This window comes from Brassica rapa, chromosome A07, assembly GCF_000309985.2.
Source record: "Brassica rapa cultivar Chiifu-401-42 chromosome A07, CAAS_Brap_v3.01, whole genome shotgun sequence".
Lineage (NCBI taxonomy): Eukaryota > Viridiplantae > Streptophyta > Magnoliopsida > Brassicales > Brassicaceae > Brassica > Brassica rapa.
This window is the reverse complement of record NC_024801.2, coordinates 24,153,165-24,174,885: the sequence shown is the minus strand read 5'-3', so window position 1 is coordinate 24,174,885 and position 21,721 is coordinate 24,153,165. Positions and strand designations below refer to the sequence as shown.

Here is a 21,721-nt window from a genome sequence, read left to right as displayed (position 1 = left end):
GTCATTATTTCCTTTTCTACGTAAAAGGCAATATGCAATTGGGATAAGGGATTTAAGACCAAACTTAAACAAGAGTAGGATAAGTAAAGCTTTGGGTATAAATAGAAGACGCCACAGCCTTAATCAGATTTCCGGGGAAAAAGAAAGAACACAAGAACAAAGAAAGAATTTACAGAAAAAAAGAAGAAAAGAAGAAAACTAAAAGATACTATTCAAGTCATGTTTTTTTTTGGGATAGACTTTCTTTGATTTCTCTTCTGTTTTGTAGTTTTTTTTTTTGGTATGTTACATACAAACAAGCGTTTAAAGGGTTTGTGGAAATCCCTTTAATTAATAGTGAAAGTTGTGGAAACGGTTCCCATCCGAAATGTATTGAAGCTTGTGTTTAAAGGGTTTCTTGCATTCAGTAAAAAAAAGGCGGTTTCTTGCATTAATTCAGCTTTTCATGCATTAAAGAAGCTTATGATGTTCTGATACCAACTGAAAGGGGCATAGGAGACCCGACCCATATGCTGTGTAGTGTTTTTTTGAAGATAATCTCGCAAAATAGCATAATAAAAAAAATTGTATCGAAAGTCTTTCTGGAAAGAATGATGTGTGTTTTGTCAAAAAAAAGAAAAGAAGAAGATGTGTGTCCTTTATGATATCAAAGCCTAAAGACATAAAATACTCGATCGATATCACCAGTCCATTGCACTAAAGACATAAAGACTCGATATCAAAGCCTTGACTTTGGTTTAAATCATAAGAGTATATACTTCAAGCTGGACACGACAGAGTGGACACTTGGTGGATTTATTAATCCAGTCTGTTATGCAGCTTGAGTGGAAAACATGAGAACAAGAAGTAATTGTTGCGTAGCCTCCAAGAAAGAAACCTTCTTGACATATACAACATGTGCCAAACATATCCATATCAGGGCCAAGCACCTTGACACACTTGTGACAATCTTTTTCCAAAATTAATCTGGAATAGTATTTTGGCCTTTTCACCAATCTCACCCACGACTCAACATAAGAATCTGGGAACTGAGTCTGACCGACCCCACGGATCGCATCCCGAATAGTCTTCCTCAGTAAATCGTCTGACTTACCTAAAGGGAAGCCTACCATTTTAACAATATTGATATCAATGGTTTTATGAAGTTTGTTATCTCTGGCTTCTTCAAGAATAACCTCCATATCCACTGGTGGCACCATTACTGTTTTCTCGACACGAACTTTGCAAGGAATCCATCTCTTCTTCGACCAAGTCTTCCTCTGCTTCATCAAGCCAGCCACGAGGCCAAGGACGATGCTGGTCTTGTCCTCTGACGTCAACTTCGCCAGAGGTGAGATCCTATCGATTTCAAACGCTAAAACATCCTTAATGACTTGTGTCGGAAAACAAGAAAACCGGAAGCAGTCATTGTCCCCACTTACTAACAAGGAACGAACCAGTTTCTTGCCTCCCCATTCTTGCTCGCTCTTGTAAACAAGATCAACTTGAACCACAACCATGAACTGAGCGTAAGTAACTGTCTCCTCGTACGTTAAACCCATGTCAACAAACGGTTTAGGCTGAGAATAGTAAAACTTCACGGGTAAACCATTACAAGCCAATACTTTATGGTCGCATCTAAGCCATGGTCCATACACACGCGTTTTAAACTTGCGGGTCAAAGGTCTCATCTTTGCGGCTTCTCCACATATCCTATGGTTAATCATACCACAATGTTCACAGAACTCACCAAGGTTCTTGTACTTGAACTGAACGAACGGTGGCCCACGACCGTTACCATTAATGTAAAAGCCGGGAGGCAGAGGCTTTTTCAAATCTATCTCAACTCTAACACAAAAGAGTCTTGTAAACTCGTTATATTTATATGAAATCAATGGCTTATCACTAAGCTTTTTCGCAATCTTCTCAACATCATCTTCTGTGTAGTTAAATTTGGGTAGGCCTATTACCTTGACCTTGAAGCAAGCAACAGAGAAATCAAGATCGACCATGGATATGTCTTGTGAGCACTTCTTGAGGACTAATATGGTGCCATCTACGTTCCAAGGTCCACCCTTTACAACCTCTTTCTTGTCTCTCTTCTTCTCGAACTCAAATAAGATAATATTGTCTTTCTCCATAGGGAGAACCTTCAAGCTGCCTGAAAGTTTCCATTGCTGCCGCAGTGAGCTTTCTGTTCTGTCAAGGGACGGTGGTACGAGACTTGTGAAGAATTTTCCAGCCAAGGAACGTTTTGGATGTGCCACAAGACCTGACCTGTCTGCCTCCATTCCATGGATCATGATTTTTTTAGAATGAGATATCATCGATTTACTTTTCTTATTAAATAATGTTGAAAGCCTTTTGTGAAAATATGAAGATATCAAAAATTTGCAAGATATATTTCATATTATCTATTTAATTCTATAAAGTTTACAAATAAAAAAATATGTAAACTATTAGTATTTTCCAGTATGATAATTAATTTCTTCGATTTTGTTAAACTGAACGCGTATAGTCTTTTATACCGGAAAAGAAACTTAACAAAAATAAAACAGAAGTAGAGCTTGGTCGATGGAGAAGTTCGAAGAAACTGCAGATTTGTTGATACATGAAAATACGCATTAGCAAATTTACTTTCATATAATTTATTTATTTTATGGTGATTGAACTTTTTATTCTCCTTATGTTTGGAAGTTTGAATATGAATTTATGGTGATTGAAGCCACAAAATGAACTATATATAAAAAATGTTTGCAATTTCAATATGTAAAAACATAAATTATACATACCACTCTATTATAAAATTTACAATTGTTGTTCGCTTAAAAAGCATTTATAAGTGACTAAGTCTAAATGAGTGCTTCCATATGAAGATTTTTACATCTTAGATTTGTTTAGATTATTTTCTGTATAGTTATTGAATATAAATTTTAGTTTTATAAAAATAAGATTGTAGATTTGTTGGGATGAGACCCCAAATAATTTTAAAACTAAGGCAGCCTCCCGAAATATTGTTTATACTACTCTGACGCCAAAGAGTATAGATTAGATGTAGAGACATACATTATTGAAGCAAATAAAGTCTTACCTTCGGCATGGTGATACTTCAATTTTTGGGTTGGAGCTTATGCCAAACCTCTTGTCCCTGCAAACCAGTGATCAAGTCTCCTGAATGATTAAATCCGAAATAATTTTCAATAAGGTTGCACGTATAATTGCCCACTTTAATGTCAGCTTCAGCCTTCAGGTTCCAACACCGTTTTCATTCTTGGAGTGGCACGAACGCTTTAATGTTTCAGCTTCAGGTTCCAACTATATCTTTCGTTAATAAGTGTGTGAATTGGAAAATGTTTCAGATCTTAGGGTCACTAGCTCAAACCGCATATTAGAGTATGTATAGTTGGTTTGTGGTTTGGTTAGTTAGAACCGGTATAAACGGGATAGCTTATGTTGTATATAAACACTTTTTACATGTCATTTACAATTAACAGAAACATTATTCATTTTCTTATCTTGAGTTCATTTTCTTCTCCCTCACGAGAGTGTGAGCTCTGATCGTTTCTGTTCAACTTCAATTCCTCTAATACCGCATGCTAGTAAATTAAAATTTTACTTTGGTTTCTTTAGAATATAATATGAATTTCCTAGAAATGTATAAGATGCCTCTAATTAAATCATGGCAGTGTAAATTTAAACCCTTTAACTATGAAGAGATGCTTTTTCAGTTAAAAAAAAAAAGATGATTTTTTCCTTATATTTTGTTGACATAAAATATGTTTATAGTTATACTATACATCACAAGAACATTTTCTCATAAATTATACCACCAACACAAATTGTCCCGTTCACAAAACATACAACCTTAAAATTAATAAAATAAATTTAAGGAACATACTAAGCCACTAGCACTAAAGAAAAAAGCCACTAGGCACTAGCAAGTTCGAGCTTTGAAAAGCTAGTGTCGCTCCCACGCAAATTTCTTAAGTGAGAAAAACACAAAAAAAAAATCAGAAGATGACGATCAATGATCAAGATGCGTAATCTTGAGCTTACATTATAGTGTGTCTGTTATAAAAGAAGTGCATTAGAGATCCCGGAGCTACTCTACACATGGCATGGTGAGGGATATAAGTATATAAAATGTTAGATGGATGCAATATTTTGATTCTCGCCTCGATCTTTCTCTCTCTCTAACTGAAACTTTCAGAGGATTTTTAACGCTCTCTTATCTTACGGAAACAGAGGATCTCTCTTTCTTTCTGTTTCATCTTCCATGGAGAGTCAACCTCAGATTCAGCATGGTGTTGCTCCCCCGGATTCTAAGCTCGAGAAGGAAGTGATGCCTTTCACGAAGTTTTCCTTCTCTGATCTTGAGAAGGCCACCCAGAATTTCAGTGTCTACAAGGGAGATTTGCACAACTTTGGCTCCATCACCATCAAGAAGTTCAACACAAATTCTTGGTCTGATCCAGAGAAATTTGATGTACTGTTTCTTGTTCGTTACTGTTCGCTTGGTGGGTGTTGATTTTGTTTCTTGCTACGTTTCCCAGGAAGAGGCCAAGAGAGTTGGGGAGTTGAAACACAAGAGATTCGTCAGTTTGATCAGGTGTTGCGCTGATGGAGATGAAAGGCTTCTTGTTGCAGAGTTCTTGCCAAATGATACTCTTGCTATGCGTTTATTTCATGGTATGCCAAAAAGACCTATCTATCTCCATTCCATCAAGCATATCTTTAGATATCGTCGATTTACTTTTCTTATATATAATCTTATTAAATAGAGTTCAAAGCCTTGTGTGAAAATCTGAAGATATCAAAAGATTTGTAGGATATATTCCATATTAACTATTTAATCATATAAATTTTACAAATAAAAATATGTAAAGTGATTTGTATTTTCCAGTTTGATAATTATTTCTTCGATTTTGTTAAACTGGACGTGTATTGATACCAGAAAAGATTAGTTTCTTCGATTTTCCAGGGTCTTTTATTTACACCATATAAGATAATTAACAAAAAAAAAACAGAAGTAGAAAAAACAAAAGAAATGGAAAAATATATATAATTGGTATTTTAGAACGAAAGCCAACGCTTGATAACGAGTCATAATTCATAATTTCAAATTTTCAATACGAAACACAAATTAAGTCTTCAAATGCATATTTGACTTGTGTCAATCAAAGGAAGATTCGAATATGTTGGTGTTGCTTCTTCTTCTTATAGAACCTAGAACATGTGTTACTGTAGTGCTACCTTTAAGGAGCATGGTCACTCCTTTTCGCTTGCACCGGCTTGGATTGTTTGACTTTAGGTGACTTTAACTGTTAACGCCTTATAACTGCGTGAGAGGTTCAGACCGGATGAAATCATGCAACCTTATTTGCTGGTTTTTTTGGACCTCGATGCAATCTTGAACAGTAAAATCAAAAAAAAAATCAGGCAAAAAAAAGTACCGCAAATTTATCAAGATCAGGCTAAGCCTCCAAAAAACTGCAATAGCAACCTGCATCAAGATTGTATTTTATTGGCATGCTTAATACCGCCCTTGTAGATCACATTAGAGGCTTACTATGTATTTGCTAATACAATTTTGGTGCATGTTGTCGTTGCAGTTCTTGGTGGGTTTTTTTAAGATTTATAAAATATTTTGATTTTTGAATCGGTTCGGTACTAGTTCAGTTTTTTTAAAGAATAATAAAATCTCAAATTGAACTAACCATATATATCCGAAACTAACGAAATCTATTAGAACTTTGAAAAAGTGTATATCAAAATCTAACGAATCGAAAATATCGGTTCAATTTCAATAAATTTTTCAAAATGGAAGTTTTTTTTTTTTGGTCAACTAAAAATTGAAGTAATAAGAACCAAACCGAATTGATTTTTCTTTTCAGTTCAGTTTAGTGAAATGTTGGACAAATGGCCCCATCACGAATATTGCAGTGGGTTATAGTGGGCTTAGTGTCCATTAATGGGCCTTCACTATCGAGAACTTTGTATTCTCTATCTTTCACAAAAAGAAATAATATCTTATCTCTTCTTCTTCTTCTCTCTCCCTCTCGTCCTCTTCTTCTTCCTTCCTTCCTTCCTCCATGGCCACAATCTCTCCGGGAGGGGCCTACATCGGAACTCCCACTCCCTTCCTCGGAAAGAAACTCAAACCCTTCTCCCTAACCCAAACCATTTCCACCTCTAAACCAACCGTTAACAAACTCTGTCGCGCTCAGGCTCACCTGATCGACGCCGTTCACAACCTCTTCCTCGGAGTCGGGGTCGGGCTTCCATGCACCGTCATGGAGTGCGGAGACATGATCTACCGCAGCACCTTGCCCAAATCCAACGGCTTAACGATCACCGCTCCTGGAGTTGCCTTAGCTCTCACCGCTCTCTCCTATCTCTGGGCGACACCTGGCGTCGCTCCTGGGTTCTTCGACATGTTTGTTCTCGCCTTCGTTGAGAGATTGTTTAGGCCCACTTTCAGGAAGGTTAGGCCCAGGCCCAGGCCCAGGCCCACTTGTCTTTTGGGGTTTGATTATCATTTGATCAGAATTAGGGTTTTTTTGCAGGATGATTTCGTGTTGGGGAAGAAACTAGGTGAAGGTTCGTTTGGTGTTGTTTATAGAGCTTCATTGTCCAAGAAACGTGCTAATGACGTAAGTGCTTTTGATCAAATCATCTTCCATGTGTGTTTGTTAAGCTGAAGTTACGATTTTTAAATTGGTAGGATGGTGAGTATGTGGTGAAGAAGGCGACTGAGTACGGTGCGGTGGAGATTTGGATGAACGAGAGAGTTCGTAGAGCTTGTGGGAACAGTTGTGCTGATTTTGTTTACGGGTTTCTTGAGGTGGTTTTAGCTTCTTTCCTTTGTAGATAATGATAGTTTTTTCCACTTGAGTAACTTACTCATGTTTGTTAGATTTGACCATTGCAGAAGTCTTCAAAGAAAGGACCTGAGTATTGGCTGTTATGGAAGTATGAAGGAGAGTCTACACTTGCTGGTTTGCTGCAGAGTAAAGACTTCCCTTATAATGTCCGTCTTTTCGATCTTTTTTTTTTTATGTATTCTTTTGCAGTCATCTCTCTTAGTACACGTTGTCACATTTTGAAGGCATGTCATGTAGGTAGAAACTATCATCCTTGGGAAAGTTCAGGACTTGCCTAAAGGGCTGGAAAGAGAGAATATTGTTATCCAGACTATCATGAGGCAGCTCTTGTTTGCGTTGGATGGTCTCCACTCAACTGGGATTGTTCATAGGGATGTTAAGCCTCAGAACATTATCTTCTCGGAAGGTAAATTGATCTTAGTTCTGGAACCTTTTGTCGAGAAAGGGATGAAGACATGAGTTTTATGTCCACTTGAGCAGGCTCTCGTGCTTTTAAGATTATTGATCTTGGAGCTGCAGCTGATTTGAGAGTGGGTATTAACTACATTCCAAAGGAATTTCTCCTGGATCCAAGGTTCCTTGTATCTTTCTCTGCCAAGGATCATATATGTTAACCTTTTAGTAGTTGTAAACCATGTATATTTATCTTTCTTTTTGGCTTGTTGTTTTCAGGTATGCAGCACCTGAGCAATACATCATGAGCACCCAAACTCCGTCTGCTCCTTCAGCACCTGTTGCAGCTGCACTTTCCCCTGTCCTGTGGCAGGTGCATACCTAACTGTTGATTACAGGAGCTTGGTTAATATAAGTGTCGGATCTTAATGTTTATGGTTTTGTTCCAAACAGATGAATTTGCCTGATAGGTTTGATATCTATAGCATCGGCCTCATCTTCCTTCAAATGGTAAGTAACAATCCACCAATCGCTTCTAGTTTTCTCTGAGTTTTTAAGGATGTTTAGTGTGTTGTTGGTTGGGCCTTTAAAGTAATACTCTATAGTTCATTGACCTGGATTGCTTTTGGTTCTGTTGTTTGGACTGTTCTTTTGTTTTATCATCCCTTCCTTGATCATCAGAGCAGAACCTAGTTTTGTTATTACCAGCTTCCTTTGTTGGGAAACGAATCAATCATGCTATGTTAATGTTCTGACAATGCTTATACCATTCCCTAGGCATTCCCGTCCTTACGATCTGACAGCAACCTCATTCAGTTCAACCGCCAGCTGAAAAGATGCGACTACGACTTAACCGCGTGGAGAAAACTAGTGGAGCCTCGTGCAGGCCCTGATCTCCGTAAAGGGTTTGAGCTATTAGATCTTGACGGCGGGATAGGATGGGAGCTTCTGACATCAATGGTCCGGTTCAAAGCAAGACAAAGAATCAGCGCAAAAGCAGCTCTCGCTCACCCGTATTTCGATAGACAAGGGTTGCTCGCGCTGTCCGTCATGCAAAACATGCGGATGCAGTACTTCAGGGCTACACAACAAGACTACAGCGAAGCTGCAAACTGGGTGATTCAGTTGATGGCAAGATCAGGGACAGAAAAGGATGGAGGATTCACAGAAACGCAGCTTCAGGAACTCAGGGTTTGTGGCTAATACCTGAGAGAGTTATAACGTGTGAAATGACCTAAGTAAGCCTAATGTCGATTCTTTGGATTATTATAGGAGAAAGAGCCTCGGAAGAAAGCGAGTGCGCAGAGAAACGCTCTCGCATCAGCACTTAGGCTTAAGAGGAAGCTTGTGAAAACAGTTGCGGAGACTATTGATGAGATTGCCGATGGCCGCAAGACCGTGTGGTGGAACCGGTGGATCCCCAGGGAGGAGTGAGCACTTACGGTATTGTCTATCAATGTTTCATTTTCATCCCAATAGTGTAAATCTCAATGTATATGTTATTAGCCTTTAGTAAATTATTACTACTACTTGTAAAGCAAGTTAACCGTAAATAAAAATGCACTGTACCTAAATCCACACACATGGCAGTCTCTGACTCTGTTTCTGAAGTTTGAGTACTCTTGTGAATACTTTTGTTGATGTCATAGGAATTTGTGAAACCATCAATTAAAAAAGAAAAGGCAAGTTTCTTGAATAGCACGTTACCCCTTCGGGTTTTGGACCTGAGAAACCATGAGCTCCGCACGAAGAGTCAGAGAAGTCTCTGGTCAAGCGAGATATTTAGCCTTTGCTGGCTATCGAAGTAAGTGCTTGTCTATTTGAAAATTGACAAAAGAATGATTCCGTACGCCGTTGAAGCTGGAGTCGTTTCTCACACTCAAGCTCTCTTCACATAGAGCACATGCCTCCGTTTATCATATAAGGGAATCATTAGTTAAAATGTGAAAAAGTAATTCTCTCTTTAGATAATGGGATAGATTTTTTTTTTGTTCACCAGATAAGTGAGTGATATTGTGTCGAAATTCTTACTAATCTTGGAAGTCAATGAAAGAAAAGTCCACATTTATTAATTGAAGAAATACTATAGTCATATATAATATTTAAAGATCAATTTATTAATTACTAATTGCTTCTGACAATTAAATTTAACATGATATTAGAATCACTATAAGTTGGATCGTACTCTAGAATATCGTTTTTACAATTGTCTATGTATGGTACATGAGCGTGTAGAGATGTCAAAGAAAGAAAATCGTATATTGATAGTAAAAAATAAAAATATATAATATGTAAATAATAAAGTCAATTCATTCAATATTAGTTGGTTTTGAGTTGAAAATTCATAATAGATTCACATATTTAATAAACAAAATTTATAATTCATGACATTTAGAATGGCTAAGAGATATGCACAACGATTTCGCTCGTAGATGGTTTAACTCAATATCTGCATCTGAGTCTTGATAGCCACATGATGAATCTACTCTATCAACTCCAGCAAATTACTAGGCCACATGCTCTTGGTTAAAGGTAAAACAAAAGTAGCTGTTTCGCTGGATCTAAAATGTATGAATGATCTCTCTCACGTTTATCCATTGCACATAAAGCACACATACGTAACTCTTATATTAACTAAGTATACGTGAGTAATGAATTGTTAAAACTTAAAACTGGTTACACTTACAACCACGAGGGATGAAGAAAAAGTTTGTTGATAAAAGGACGACAAGATTGAAAGGAAAGAAGAATGACAGAGTCTAACTCGCATAATCACATAATAAGCTATAGATTTTAAAAGAATGTAATTTTTATTTGTTATAAACTTGTTCTTTTAGACGACCAAAAGCTGAAGGCATTTTGTGAATCACGAGAACCTCACGTGCGGTTCCACTCTCCTTGTTCGAGGAGGACTTCACCATAATCAATGACAACAGCGCGTAAACCACATCAAACAACACCAAACTCTACTTGGTTAATTGTGTATCTAATTATATTAATTAACTTTACTCTTAGAGGAGTGCTGTATTATTAACTGTGATATAGCTGTAAGATGTGATTTTCTAATGTTAACGATTAATGTAACTTAAAAAATAGGGTTTGATTACTTCTTGAAATCATACCAACCCGTTGTCGGTTTTTGCTAAAAAGATTGATTGAATCTGAATTATATAAAGAAGAATCTGTAATTTAAGACTATGCCACCTAATTAACGCCTAACTGCTCCTCATTAGTTATAGTTTGGTAATTAATAACTTCTCTCACTAATTTCGGCGCAATGCATTTTAGTATAGTCTCCATATCATATTGTGTATATAATAATTTAAATCTGACTCAAAGCGGAAAATTATAGATAAACAAAAATCCGATGCTTTGAATTTCTTCATGCATGTGCCTTCAAGATTTTGGAATATATTACTTATTAACTAGAATTTGTCGATATGGAAATATCATCAGGTCACAAAATTGATGAGAGAGCTTCCAATCAAAGAATTAAATGTTAGTTTTCATTATCACAATTATTAGACTAGTGTTAGACTATTAGTAACGTCCGGGGACCAAGTAGGTGTCGATTTTGGATGGCTAGTATTAGACTATTATTTAGTCCCAACAGTTTTGGTTGGTGACAATATTTTCTGACATCGAATTCGGTTCTGAAAACAACTGATACATTGCACTTAGGATTTTTGTCAGATTAAACCGAAATATGATAAAGAAAAATATAGGCTCACTTTATTCATCGGTATGGTTTTCATTTGTTACTGAAATGGTAATTTAGTAGTATTCGATTTTATAATTTGGGGGTTTGGGTAAAGTTTTCATGAAGATAGAGCATGTGATAAGATAAAAGATAACACACATTTAGGGCAAAGATTCGCTCACGGTGGGGGTCCACGTGGGTATGGAGGGACACACTGTCCGGTGAGTTAGGGAACAGTGCACAAACCCCCAATGGACCCACTCGTTGCCTCTTTCGTGGACCGGTCTAGTTCGGTATGGTTCGGTTTCTGTCCTCGGCCACCTTTTCCCCACTTGTATATATAGAGCACAATACTCTTCTTCATTCATCAGTCATCACATTCTTCATTATCATCCACACAGACACCCTAATTGTTCTCTCTTTCTCTGTCGCATTTCACTTCCAAAGGATCAAGCGAAAATGAAGACGACCAGTTCGAGCGTAGGAGGAACGAAGAGGAAGATGTGGAGCCGAGGAGTGGGAGGAGTGGTTAGAGAGCAAAAGGCTAAACTTTACATCATAAGGAGGTGTGTCGTCATGCTTCTTTGTTGGCATGACTGACAAAAGAAGAAGAAAATCAAAATCATTTTCATAATCGGCTTAATTAAGGAAGACTAACCCAATATTTAGTTCTTTTGTTTTTTGTTTTTTGTTTTTGTTATTGCGGATCTTCCTTATATAACTCTTGGGAAGAAGCTTATATGTGTTGGCTTTCTATACGGAGCTATGCATGTATTTTGTAGTTTTTTCATCCCAAAGAAGGGTTTTTCAGATGTAAATTAGTAGCTAATTTCATTGTCTTTGTTGCTGTGTTTCTTCTTTCTGGCTGATTAAGTTTATTTTCTGAGATCTGGTTGTTACATTATATACCTTAAGACCACACCAAAAAATTGATAAAGGTACAATTGTACTTCTACGGTTAGAATTTCATTATTATTTGCAGTTAAACGACCAAGAAAATACAATTTTACCAAAAAAGAAAATATATACAACTATAGGTGAACCAACTACTTTATTATTATTTTTTCTCAAAATACTTAAAGAAGAAATGAAAGAAACAGGCTGCATGATCCATCATATTTTCTTCACCATTTACACATAAATTATAGCTGAGCAAAGTAACTACTTGCACGTAATATATATCAACTGTTATTAGTTTGACGATATCAAAGACAAAACCTAAAAAATTAGACTCAAACGACATTTAGAAAATTATATGTTCTGTGTTGTTATGATCTCAGATCTAAAAAATAGAAATTTCAGTACATAAGAAATGATTGTGGTTTAGTCCTTAGTTCTTTTAATTTTTATGTGGTTCAAGTGTTTACAGAGGTAAATAGTATATATTTAAATATTTCATAATTGGAAACCCAAATTAAACTTTAAGTTAAAATAGTTCAATGGCATGTCATGAACGTCAAAAGTTTTTAAAAGTGGGAAGCAAATTTTTTTTTTGTAAAAGTACGTAGAAAGACAAAGACAGTTTTATCATAGAGGAGATAATTAAGAAGTAATATCAACGAAGGATATAGAAGAAAACATTCCATGAAGAATCAGATTCAAAAGTAATTTATCCAAAATTAAATCAAGTTTGATAAGTTCAATTTTGATTAAATTAGAATTATAAATAAAATTAATTTAATTTGCGTGGAAACTAAAATTTCATCTATAAAAAGTATACATGAACCAATGAAACAATTTATCGGTAAATTGATCAATGATCGCTTAGGATCATCTACCTGCACTTACACTAACAACACAAAATACGTTTAATTTCGATGCCTAAACTGCTTATTATAATTATTTTGTAGCCTAGCAACCCAAACAAACTTTAGTTATATACACCTATCTGGCATAAAGATTTAGGAGATTGGGGATTTAATTTATAATCATTGGTAACCCATTTTAGTATTGTATAGTCGACTAAAGAATTAAGCAAGTTGTGAAGGCCGTTTAGTAGTGTGATATTTTAAGTTGTGAAAGCCGCTGGGCCGTTTAGAATTAAGAATAGTTGGCAATTTGCCCCCTAATATGTCACGCACATTATTATTGATCGACACCTAGTGGGAAAAGATTGAATATACAGGAGGATTTTGAGACCCAAAAACACAGAGGGAACACACACTGATTTTATTCTCTCGTCAGATAAAGTTCCAAGGGATTCTGATGTCTGTTGTTGTTCATGTTTATCAAGAAAAGATTTTTTTTTATCTATGTTCTAAAATAGTTGATGTTTTGAAGCACACATTTATTTCTAAAAATATTATTTAAAATAAAAATTAAAACTAATTTAATCAATCATCAAAAAAATTATATAACATTTACTGGTCACAAAATTTCAATAAAATTAAAATTAATATAAAATATCAAAATCATCATATATTTTAAAACCTCAAAAACTTTTCAAAACATCATATATTCTGGAATGGAAAGAATATCAATTATGAAACAAAATAACATTGCGACTTTGAATTTTGTATTACATTTTCTTTATAAATGAAATGATATGTTTTGATACCATAGAAACTTTAAGTTTTCTGATATATATATATATATATATAAACAAGGTAGAGAGATTTACAGAGCATATATAAAAAAGTGGTCTTAACAATTTTGTGAAATGAAAACACTATTGTTGTCGGCCACATCGAAGAGACGTCTCCTCATCCATTTTTTTTTTCTAAAAAGCGCACGCCAAGGAGCAGTGAGTAAACAGAACAATAACAAAAGCAGTTAGAATACGCGCGCGCGCGCGCGCACACACTATATGTATGCCTTCTAATAATCGTATCAACAAATATTATTCCTATTTTTTGTTAATAAAACCGAAAAACTGGACTATATGATTAGGTCATAGAAATTGGTTTTGTAAAACCAAATGACGATGGCTCTAAGATCATCTTCATTTTCCACTCCACTACTTGCTTTAATAATAATGGAGTTTGAAATGCTCCAACTCCAACATTCCATTTGTTACTCGATAATAAAATAAATATGTATTTACTCTATAAATAGATTAATCATTTTATAATTATTATTATTTTATTTTTTCACTCCACAAATAGAGTAGGATTGAAGCAAATTCAACTTTCATTACGCAGTTATTCCATATTGAAAAAAAAAACGGAGTTTACATCCAAGACGCTCTTAGGCCCTCTGAATTCACATTTTGATATGCAGAGAGATGCATTTGGTTCAGGGGCATATGTTACACCCATGAGTCCAAAAGAAAGAGAAAGAAAGCAAAAGAAAGACATGAATTACTTGAAGCAAGAAAAAGTTGACCTGGTAACTATGTTTATTTTACAAAAGAAGAGAAAGTGATAAAGGTTGATGACATATACGAAGATGGTTTACAATATTTTTATCTACATACAATCGAAAAAAAAACAATCGGATTCCAAGGTGTTACATATATTATTTATAAATGCTTGCTTCATCACTAAAAAACAGAAAAAACAAACACGCAACGAACGAAAAGAAGAAGAATGTTTATATCTTCATAATGGTCGTCTTCTGAAATCTACACATCGTATACAGGCATGCGTTCCTCAATCAGGACACGACATATCGGACACTTCTTGCATTTCTCACAGCACGTGCTGCAAACCACAAAACACAACATAACAAAATGGTCTCAAAATGAATTAAGTAAAATATAAAAATTAGCAAAATCATAATATAAACCATTTGGTTTTACCTGCAGAGGACGTGATGTCTACAAGGGAGTAGAACCACGTTGATGGGATCTTCAAAGCAAACTCTGCAAAGAATCTTCTCCTGCAAATTCCAAGATTTAAATCGTTACTACCATCCATGATTGGCTAATAAACAGAAAAATCTTGGAAAGAATGAGTGTTTTGTATTTACGTTTTGAAGCTTTTCGTACTCTTGCTGGCTATAAGTGGTGATATCTGTTTGCTCACTCAACGCAGCTTGTAGTCTCCATATCTGTTTTAAAAGAGATTCCACAACTTTGCATAGTTTCACAAATGTTTTTAAAATGACTTTTAAAAGTTCTCTTACCTCTTCAACAAGATCAGACTTTGGCATCTTCTTCACAACCTCCGGTGAGAATGTGTTGTATCTGAAAACAAATCACAGCCAAACGTAAGTGTATAAATCAAAAGAGCCCCACAGATTTGTTAGATGAGAGAAGCAGCTTTACCCGGTGGCTTCTCCAGAGTAGAGCCTTGCTTGTTCCTCTCGACTTCCTTCATCGATAGACCACCACCCAAGTAACCTATTATTTTACAGATTATGACAAGGGATTAATGTCTATAGGACGTTTCTTGTAGTCACCAGAAGATTCACCATTAGCTCAGTTACCTTGCACCATGTTGAAAGAATCCCAAGAACTCACGAGCTGATGAAGTAGCAGTAAAGTATCTTCCGTAAGAACCACCACCACTAGTTATCAACAAAACAGACTTCTCCACCAGCCTATATGTAGCAAACAGCACTCCAGCTCCTTGCAGCAAGAAAAGAGGCACAAACAAAACTAAAATAGGAATGTTTTTAGCAGAAGGAGGCGTCCCCTGGAGATTAGATCCAAACAGAGAGAGTTAGCTCAATGGTCATGTTTAAAAGCTATGGATTTGTTGTACCTCTAAGCGCATGAAAAGGATAATCTGAAAGGTGATGAAAGGGATCTTCATAACATGTCCACCAATATCTTGGAGACCGCAAATTCTATTACTGTGCTGATTCTCTTCGTCGGCGGTCACAACTAAACCTCTGTTCCAGTCCAGATATCTTACTACCATCGAAGATGAGCTTGGTTCCGGTACGTGTGTATACCTATGGATTGACTGGTTGCTCCATTTTGTACATACAAGAAACGCAAAGCACTCTGCTATTCTGTAGATTGAGAAGAGTTAAAGATTGTTCATACTACTACTAAAGAGAACAGGTTTTAATAGTTCAGAAGGAAAAATAGCTTTACCCGAAGTTTATAAATAAGTCCCACCATCCCAACGCAGCTACATCACCTACACAAGGCTCCAGAGATAAAAGATTTTAGAAACAAATGAAATAGATTGAGACTTGGCATCTAACACACTTTTGTAACAAACAGCAATGTCAAGAACAACTCTAAGGTTATATCATTAACTAGAAAAAAGATAGTAAGCTAGATTTGCAAACATACCACATAATTTAAGAAGAGTGAAGGTTGTGGCGGCGATGAAGAAAACCATTGATATGGAAACCCAAAAGTGCTACAAATACAAAAAAAAACAAACAATGTCAGAGTTTAAGAGGTTTGCAAAGTTCAGATGGAGATAGAGAAGAAGCAACTTTACAGGGAGAGTTTCCCAAATGGCTTCATCGCTCATGGTTTCTTCATCTCCAGGCATGAGTGTCCTACACATTCTGCAGGAAAGAAATTGCACTTTCAGTCAGTAGTCACACTCATCGCCAAAAGTAAACAAGATGTGAAAGCAATATTTTTAAAATCACACGCGGCACACTGGAGAAGGGGTGAAACATAACCAAACCTTAAAACGTTGATAGAATACCTGACATTATCTACCAATATCGCTACCTCAAACGCAAGCAACGGTAAGAATACAATCTTCAAATCAACAACTGCAACACAACCAAAGCTACCATAAAACACACACCATCAATAAGAAGACTAATGAAGTTATAGAGTATATACCATATTGATCTTCAAGATGAACACAGAGGAGGATCTCAAAAGCAACAAGAAGTGGCGTGGCCATGACAGAATGAAAAGGAGCCCACTGCCACAAAACCACAACTTTATAAAGTGATGCTAAACAAAGAGTAAAACATGATTAATCAAAAACATGTCATACATGCCGATCATGAGGCATAGATGGAGCAGGCAGAGAGAATCTACCGCGAGCAATCACCGCATGAAACAGCCACAACGGTGTAAATATAAACCTGCAAACAAACAAAACAAAGCCATCAAGACTTTAACTTTAGACATCACTAAAACACACAAAGATCAAAACTTTATATCCTCTACACAAACTACACTTAGTCAAAACTCAATTACGATAAGAATCATCAAAACCCATCAAATTGATTCAGAGAATTATCCCAATTTTGGTAAATACCAAAAGAGAAGTCAAAGGAGAAAGAAACTGACCACCATGAACGAGAGACGACATGATCAAGCTTGAGAGCGAGAAGAAGGGTGAAGGAGAAGAGCAAGCCATGAGCCAGAACAGCTTGAAACGACTTCCAAACTCTTCTCCAGCTCATTACTCTTCTCTGCACCAACATTTTTCTAACAACCCTAAAGTCACTCAGAGAGACCCAAGCTCGAAATTGAAGATCTGATTGTGTGAAATTTGAGATTTTTTCGCGGAAAATTTCAAGAAGACAGAACACAGAAGAGAAGAGAGGAAAAGGATTTTGTTCTTGGAGGAAAGAGACAGTTTTTTCTCGACTCGTACAAAGGCTGAGTTTCCACGCCAAAGCAGATGACAATAAGAGTGTTTTACGATAGTGCCCTTTTTCTTTTTGCCTGCGACTGTGGAAAACAGAGAGGGGTAATTCGGGAAACGTAATGATTAGATTTATATTAAGGTTACAACTATTATTATTGGTTCTATAGTATGTTTCTTTGTTAAAAACAGTGGAGGTGACGGGAAATCGGCTAATTCCTACATCAACAAGGATCAACGGTCCCGATCAGTACATAAACATGTTACCTGTGCGAAAACATACATCAACTAGTACAAAATTTAATTTTCATACATGAACTTTCAAAATTTGGTTTTATCATACATTGACCTAATTTCCGTTAGTCAAACGTTGAGTTGTCGTTAACCGGTAATAGAAAACCGGCTAATTCCTACAACAACAGGGACCAATGATACATATCAATACATAAACACTTTACTTGTGCAAAAACATACATCAACTAATACAAAATTCAAATTCAATACATGAACTTTTGAAATCTGGTTTTAACATACGTTAAAACTTGATATTTACCTAACTTCAACTAGTCAAATAATATCGAAGATAAATTGTCTGTCACGTATTGATTAAGTAAGGTTTTTAATGTATTATGTGGTAATTAAACTGTATTACGCGGTAATTGAATGAGAAAAATAAATCATGTATGTCAAACGATTTTTTTTGTGTGTAATTTATTAGTTAGTTTTTCTCTTTAATTTTTTCTTCAACTTTTACGACAACAGAAAACACTAACACCAAAAAAATGAAAGAAGACAAAATTGAACAAAAAGAAAAGAGAATTTCTTCGATAAGCTAAACATTTTCATTTCTCTCTGTCAATTACTACGTACTATGGTTTAATTATCACATAATACAATAAAAAACTTTACTTAATCAATACATGACATACCATTTATTTTCGGTATTATTTGACTAGTAGAAATTAGGTAAATCTATTTTATTAAATTTAATTACAAAATAAAACTAACATTATTTTCAACAGATTTATTACATCTTTTCTTTCCTTATTTTCACTCAACTTAACTACTTCATTAATTGCATTTTTTTCAAATAATTTGACAGCATGTCTTATAAAAATATAAAACAGAACTTACCTATTTTTAAGTGTTTTATTATATCTTTTACATTTTTTTATACTTCTTAACTACTTCATTAAGATATGGATATCAAGTATACGGTTGGGTATGGATTGGTTCTTTCGGATATCAAATTTTTTTAGGTTTTGAAATTATGCTTTGTTCGGGTATTATAAAATTTTGGGTGAGATTCGAATAGGGTCTTTCAGATCCGGATGGCTTTGGTTTTTATGTATAGGCACATAATAATTAACAAAAATTTATATATTTAGGAATGTCACTAAACAATTTATAAAAAAATTAACAACAAATATCCGCACGGACGCGCATGTCAAGCTTTAATGTATGTTAAAAACAGATTTCGAAAGTTCATGTATTGAATTTAAATTTTGTATTAGTTGATGTATGTTTTTGTACAGGTGAAGTGTTTATGTATTGATCTGGACCATTGATCATTGTTGATGTAGGAATTAGCCGATTTTCTGTTACTGGTTAACGACAGCTCAACGTTTGACTAACGGAAATTAAGTCAATGTATGATAAAACTAAATTTTGAAAGTTTGCGTATGAAAATTAAACTTTTTAGTAGTTGATGTATGTTTTCGCACAGGTAACATGTTTATGTACTGATCGGGACCGTTGGTCCTTGTTGATGTAGGAATTGGCCGATTTCCCGTGGAGGTGACATGTCATTAGAAGTTTTGTCTTTATTCCCTAATATTCAAATTTCACTCACATGCGTAAACCAAAATAATCATGTTTTTTTTTTATCTTTAATTTGTAAGATATTGTTAATACATCAATGGATAGCAAAACCAATCAGCTGCGGGCGGCTTTTACATTTAACTATTAAGAAATAAGAATTCTGTATTTATTTCTTATTTAAAATGAAAATTAAATTAAACTTAAGCTAAAATAGGTACTGTATGAAGTTTTATTTCTTGTATGTTGTAAAGAAAAATCAATATAAGCGTAACTAAAATATTAAATGCTACAACTGTTCAATAATTTTTGTGAGAAGAGAAGTACACAAGTCTTTTCTCTCGTTCCTCAATTAAAATATCAACGTCTTGTCGTGCAAGTAAACAATTCTTGGTTAGAGATTCTTTTCTGATAAGATTGTTGGCGGTTGACAAACACCAATGGTTTGGTTTAATATGCTAAAGTAAAGAAGGGCGTAAACAGTGTTTAACGAAACAGGTAGCATCTACAATAGTCGTAGTCTTGTTTATTTAAAGTTTGCCTTGTTTGCGCAAGAGAACATAAACATAAACACACTCATCAAGAAATTAGGTTGTAATACTTTTGTAACAGTTTTCTCGTGCTAAACTAGAAACGTTTGACATAAAAATTCCGCAAAGTTCTTTTTGTTTGTTTGTTTTAATAAAGTAATTGCAGAGTCACAACATATAAATATTTGAATTTTTTCGAGAAATTTATTAATCAAAAAGTAAAAAATAACACTCGAGATGTTTGAAAAAGTAAGATGAAGTTAAAAGCTATACTAACAAGGTGATGATGGATTATTACGTACTAGGTTAAGATCCGCGCCTTACACAGATGAACATTATATATATAAATTATTTTATATATTATATGTTTATATCATATTATGAAATAATAAATATATATTGAATAATTTAAAAGTCATTATCTACTATTTATATAATTAAATTGGTGCGAACATATAAATAAATTTAATAAATCGAAAAAATATTTTTTTTCTATTTGATATGATATATAGTTAAATTTAAATGATAGTAACATATATATGGTATATGCTAATATTAATATTTATTAGATGATATTTTTTGCTTATATTTTTTTTTTATCATTTGTATCTGTTATAGCAAAAAATCTAAATTAGTGATAATAAAATTTTCACTGTGGGAATAATGGTTTAAGTAATTTATAATATTTTAAAAAATTAAGTTATCAATATTTTTTCAAATTTTTCATCAAAAAAATGTTCAAAGTAAATTTTAAAATTACGATATTTATGTATTTTTATATGGCATATAGTTTAATTTAAAATGATACATATATTTATATATCTTTTATTTTTGATACTTATTAAATGAGACTTTCAACTTATATTATTTTTCAATTATTTGTATCATGTCATAACAAAAGTTTTAAATCATAGATTACAAAATTTAAATGTGAAACTTTTAACAATTTTAGTAATTTATGCTCATTTTTAAAAATTCAAAATATAATATATAAATAATTTTTTAAATTTTTTATTATATAGTTACTATGATTGTTTAATTTATTTTAATAGCTTAAAATTAAACAAATATAATTATAATACACACTTATTTTTATCAAATCTTTATTATTCAAAATCATTAATTGTCATATATATTTTCGTCACATTAGGCAATTCTGTAATCTTATTTAAGGAAATAATGAATCACATTACTAATGTATTTATTGTAGTTTAATATAAAGCTTTTTATATATTTAAATGGACCAACCTATTTTTCTATGGATTTTAAGAATCATTCTAGTGATGACAATTGGATACAAAAAAATGTTGTAATGCTTCTCAAATAATATATAGGGGATTTCCACATTGATGAAAATTTACTTCACTAATCCATACCATAAATAAAAATTTGAAGTGTTATTTAAAAAAAAAGGTTTAAGTGTGGTTTTTTTGTTTTCCACTTGATGACCAGTGGGCTTCGTTTGGGCTTTTGATATTTCCGAATACTTTTTCTTTTTGGAGCAAAAGATTTCCCCATACATTTTTTCATAAAATTAGAATGGATCAAAATTTAAACAAAAGTCTGGTTTCAAATACACTATACACAAATGTCCTTTTTCCCTCACAATGCAATGGTTAAAGATACATTAATTTTGTGGGATTCAAAGACCACTTGGGTCCTGATTACAAATCTCCATAAAATTGTTAAACCCTTGTAAGTTTTGGGTTTGAATCGTTTGATGAAATAAAATTAAACAAAGTCGAAGGTCATGTCTACAAACAGCCAAAAGAGGAGTCACTACTAGACAGTTAATATGGCCGTCACTTGGGTAAAAATGTTAAAGACAAATGAAATGCCAGTTAGGGTACGATAGTACGTACCAAACATCATAATAATTAATAACGTCTTACGTACTTCACTTCATGATGCAATCTTACACAAATACGAAGTCGATTACGTAATCTCCTCTTCATG

The 21,721-nt window shown here is 34.2% G+C and overlaps 4 protein-coding genes and 1 long non-coding RNA gene across 8 annotated transcripts; 3 read left to right on the top strand and 2 right to left on the bottom strand.

The window, feature by feature from the left end:
• Nucleotides 1-222: 222 nt before the first annotated feature.
• LOC103831296 lies at nucleotides 223-5,761 on the bottom strand. Its single transcript, XM_033274337.1, has one exon. It carries the CDS (start codon nucleotides 2,304-2,306, stop codon nucleotides 738-740), a length of 1,569 nt encoding a protein of 522 aa, XP_033130228.1. The 5' UTR covers nucleotides 2,307-5,761; the 3' UTR covers nucleotides 223-737.
• Nucleotides 5,762-6,007: 246 nt separating this feature from the next.
• On the top strand, nucleotides 6,008-8,889 carry LOC103831295 (serine/threonine-protein kinase STN7, chloroplastic). Its single transcript, XM_009107186.3, has 10 exons — nucleotides 6,008-6,464; nucleotides 6,546-6,632; nucleotides 6,704-6,823; nucleotides 6,911-7,009; nucleotides 7,101-7,269; nucleotides 7,344-7,437; nucleotides 7,536-7,629; nucleotides 7,710-7,766; nucleotides 8,034-8,447; nucleotides 8,529-8,889. Exons 1-10 carry the CDS (start codon nucleotides 6,072-6,074, stop codon nucleotides 8,688-8,690), a joined length of 1,689 nt encoding a protein of 562 aa, XP_009105434.1. The 5' UTR covers nucleotides 6,008-6,071; the 3' UTR covers nucleotides 8,691-8,889.
• Nucleotides 8,890-9,132: 243 nt separating this feature from the next.
• Nucleotides 9,133-11,862, top strand: LOC103831294. Its single transcript, XM_033274396.1, has one exon. The coding sequence runs from the start codon at nucleotides 11,416-11,418 to the stop codon at nucleotides 11,554-11,556; it is 141 nt and encodes a 46-aa protein (XP_033130287.1). The 5' UTR covers nucleotides 9,133-11,415; the 3' UTR covers nucleotides 11,557-11,862.
• A 2,413-nt stretch (nucleotides 11,863-14,275) lies between these two features.
• Nucleotides 14,276-17,444, bottom strand: LOC103831293. 4 transcript variants are annotated; one of them, XM_009107183.3, is made up of 14 exons: nucleotides 17,117-17,442; nucleotides 16,818-16,908; nucleotides 16,658-16,742; nucleotides 16,494-16,584; nucleotides 16,299-16,368; nucleotides 16,145-16,214; nucleotides 15,941-15,986; nucleotides 15,603-15,855; nucleotides 15,325-15,533; nucleotides 15,164-15,238; nucleotides 15,022-15,082; nucleotides 14,866-14,946; nucleotides 14,696-14,775; nucleotides 14,276-14,597 (listed from the first exon to the last, which is right to left on the bottom strand). In XM_009107183.3, exons 1-14 carry the CDS (start codon nucleotides 17,251-17,253, stop codon nucleotides 14,519-14,521), a joined length of 1,428 nt encoding a protein of 475 aa, XP_009105431.2. In that variant the 5' UTR covers nucleotides 17,254-17,442; the 3' UTR covers nucleotides 14,276-14,518. The 4 variants fall into 4 exon arrangements, with proteins under 4 accessions (XP_009105431.2, XP_009105432.2, XP_033130230.1 ...); XM_009107184.3 differs by having other exon boundaries at nucleotides 16,515-16,584; nucleotides 17,117-17,441; XM_033274339.1 differs by having other exon boundaries at nucleotides 14,866-15,082; nucleotides 17,117-17,444.
• On the top strand, nucleotides 17,382-20,020 carry LOC117126452. The gene is made up of 2 exons (XR_004449035.1): nucleotides 17,382-17,614; nucleotides 19,215-20,020. It is a non-coding gene; the product is annotated as an uncharacterized LOC117126452 (long non-coding RNA).
• The last annotated feature ends 1,701 nt before the right edge of the window (nucleotides 20,021-21,721 follow it).

Excerpts from the sequence above, each read along its gene's own strand:
- LOC103831296 (XM_033274337.1), bottom strand. The coding sequence starts at position 2,306 with ATGATATCTCATTCTAAAAAAATCATGATCCATGGAATGGAGGCAGAC.
- LOC103831295 (XM_009107186.3), top strand. The coding sequence starts at position 6,072 with ATGGCCACAATCTCTCCGGGAGGGGCCTACATCGGAACTCCCACTCCC. Across the intron at positions 7,630-7,709 it reads TTTCCCCTGTCCTGTGGCAG|ATGAATTTGCCTGATAGGTT; the intron begins GTGCATACCTAA and ends TGTTCCAAACAG. Across the intron at positions 8,448-8,528 it reads CGCAGCTTCAGGAACTCAGG|GAGAAAGAGCCTCGGAAGAA; the intron begins GTTTGTGGCTAA and ends GGATTATTATAG.
- LOC103831294 (XM_033274396.1), top strand. The coding sequence starts at position 11,416 with ATGAAGACGACCAGTTCGAGCGTAGGAGGAACGAAGAGGAAGATGTGG.
- LOC103831293 (XM_033274339.1), bottom strand. The coding sequence starts at position 17,253 with ATGTTGGTGCAGAGAAGAGTAATGAGCTGGAGAAGAGTTTGGAAGTCG. Across the intron at positions 15,239-15,324 it reads TTCTTTCAACATGGTGCAAG|GTTACTTGGGTGGTGGTCTA; the intron begins GTAACTGAGCTA and ends GTAAAATAATAG. Across the intron at positions 14,776-14,865 it reads AGTACGAAAAGCTTCAAAAC|GAGAAGATTCTTTGCAGAGT; the intron begins GTAAATACAAAA and ends TGGAATTTGCAG.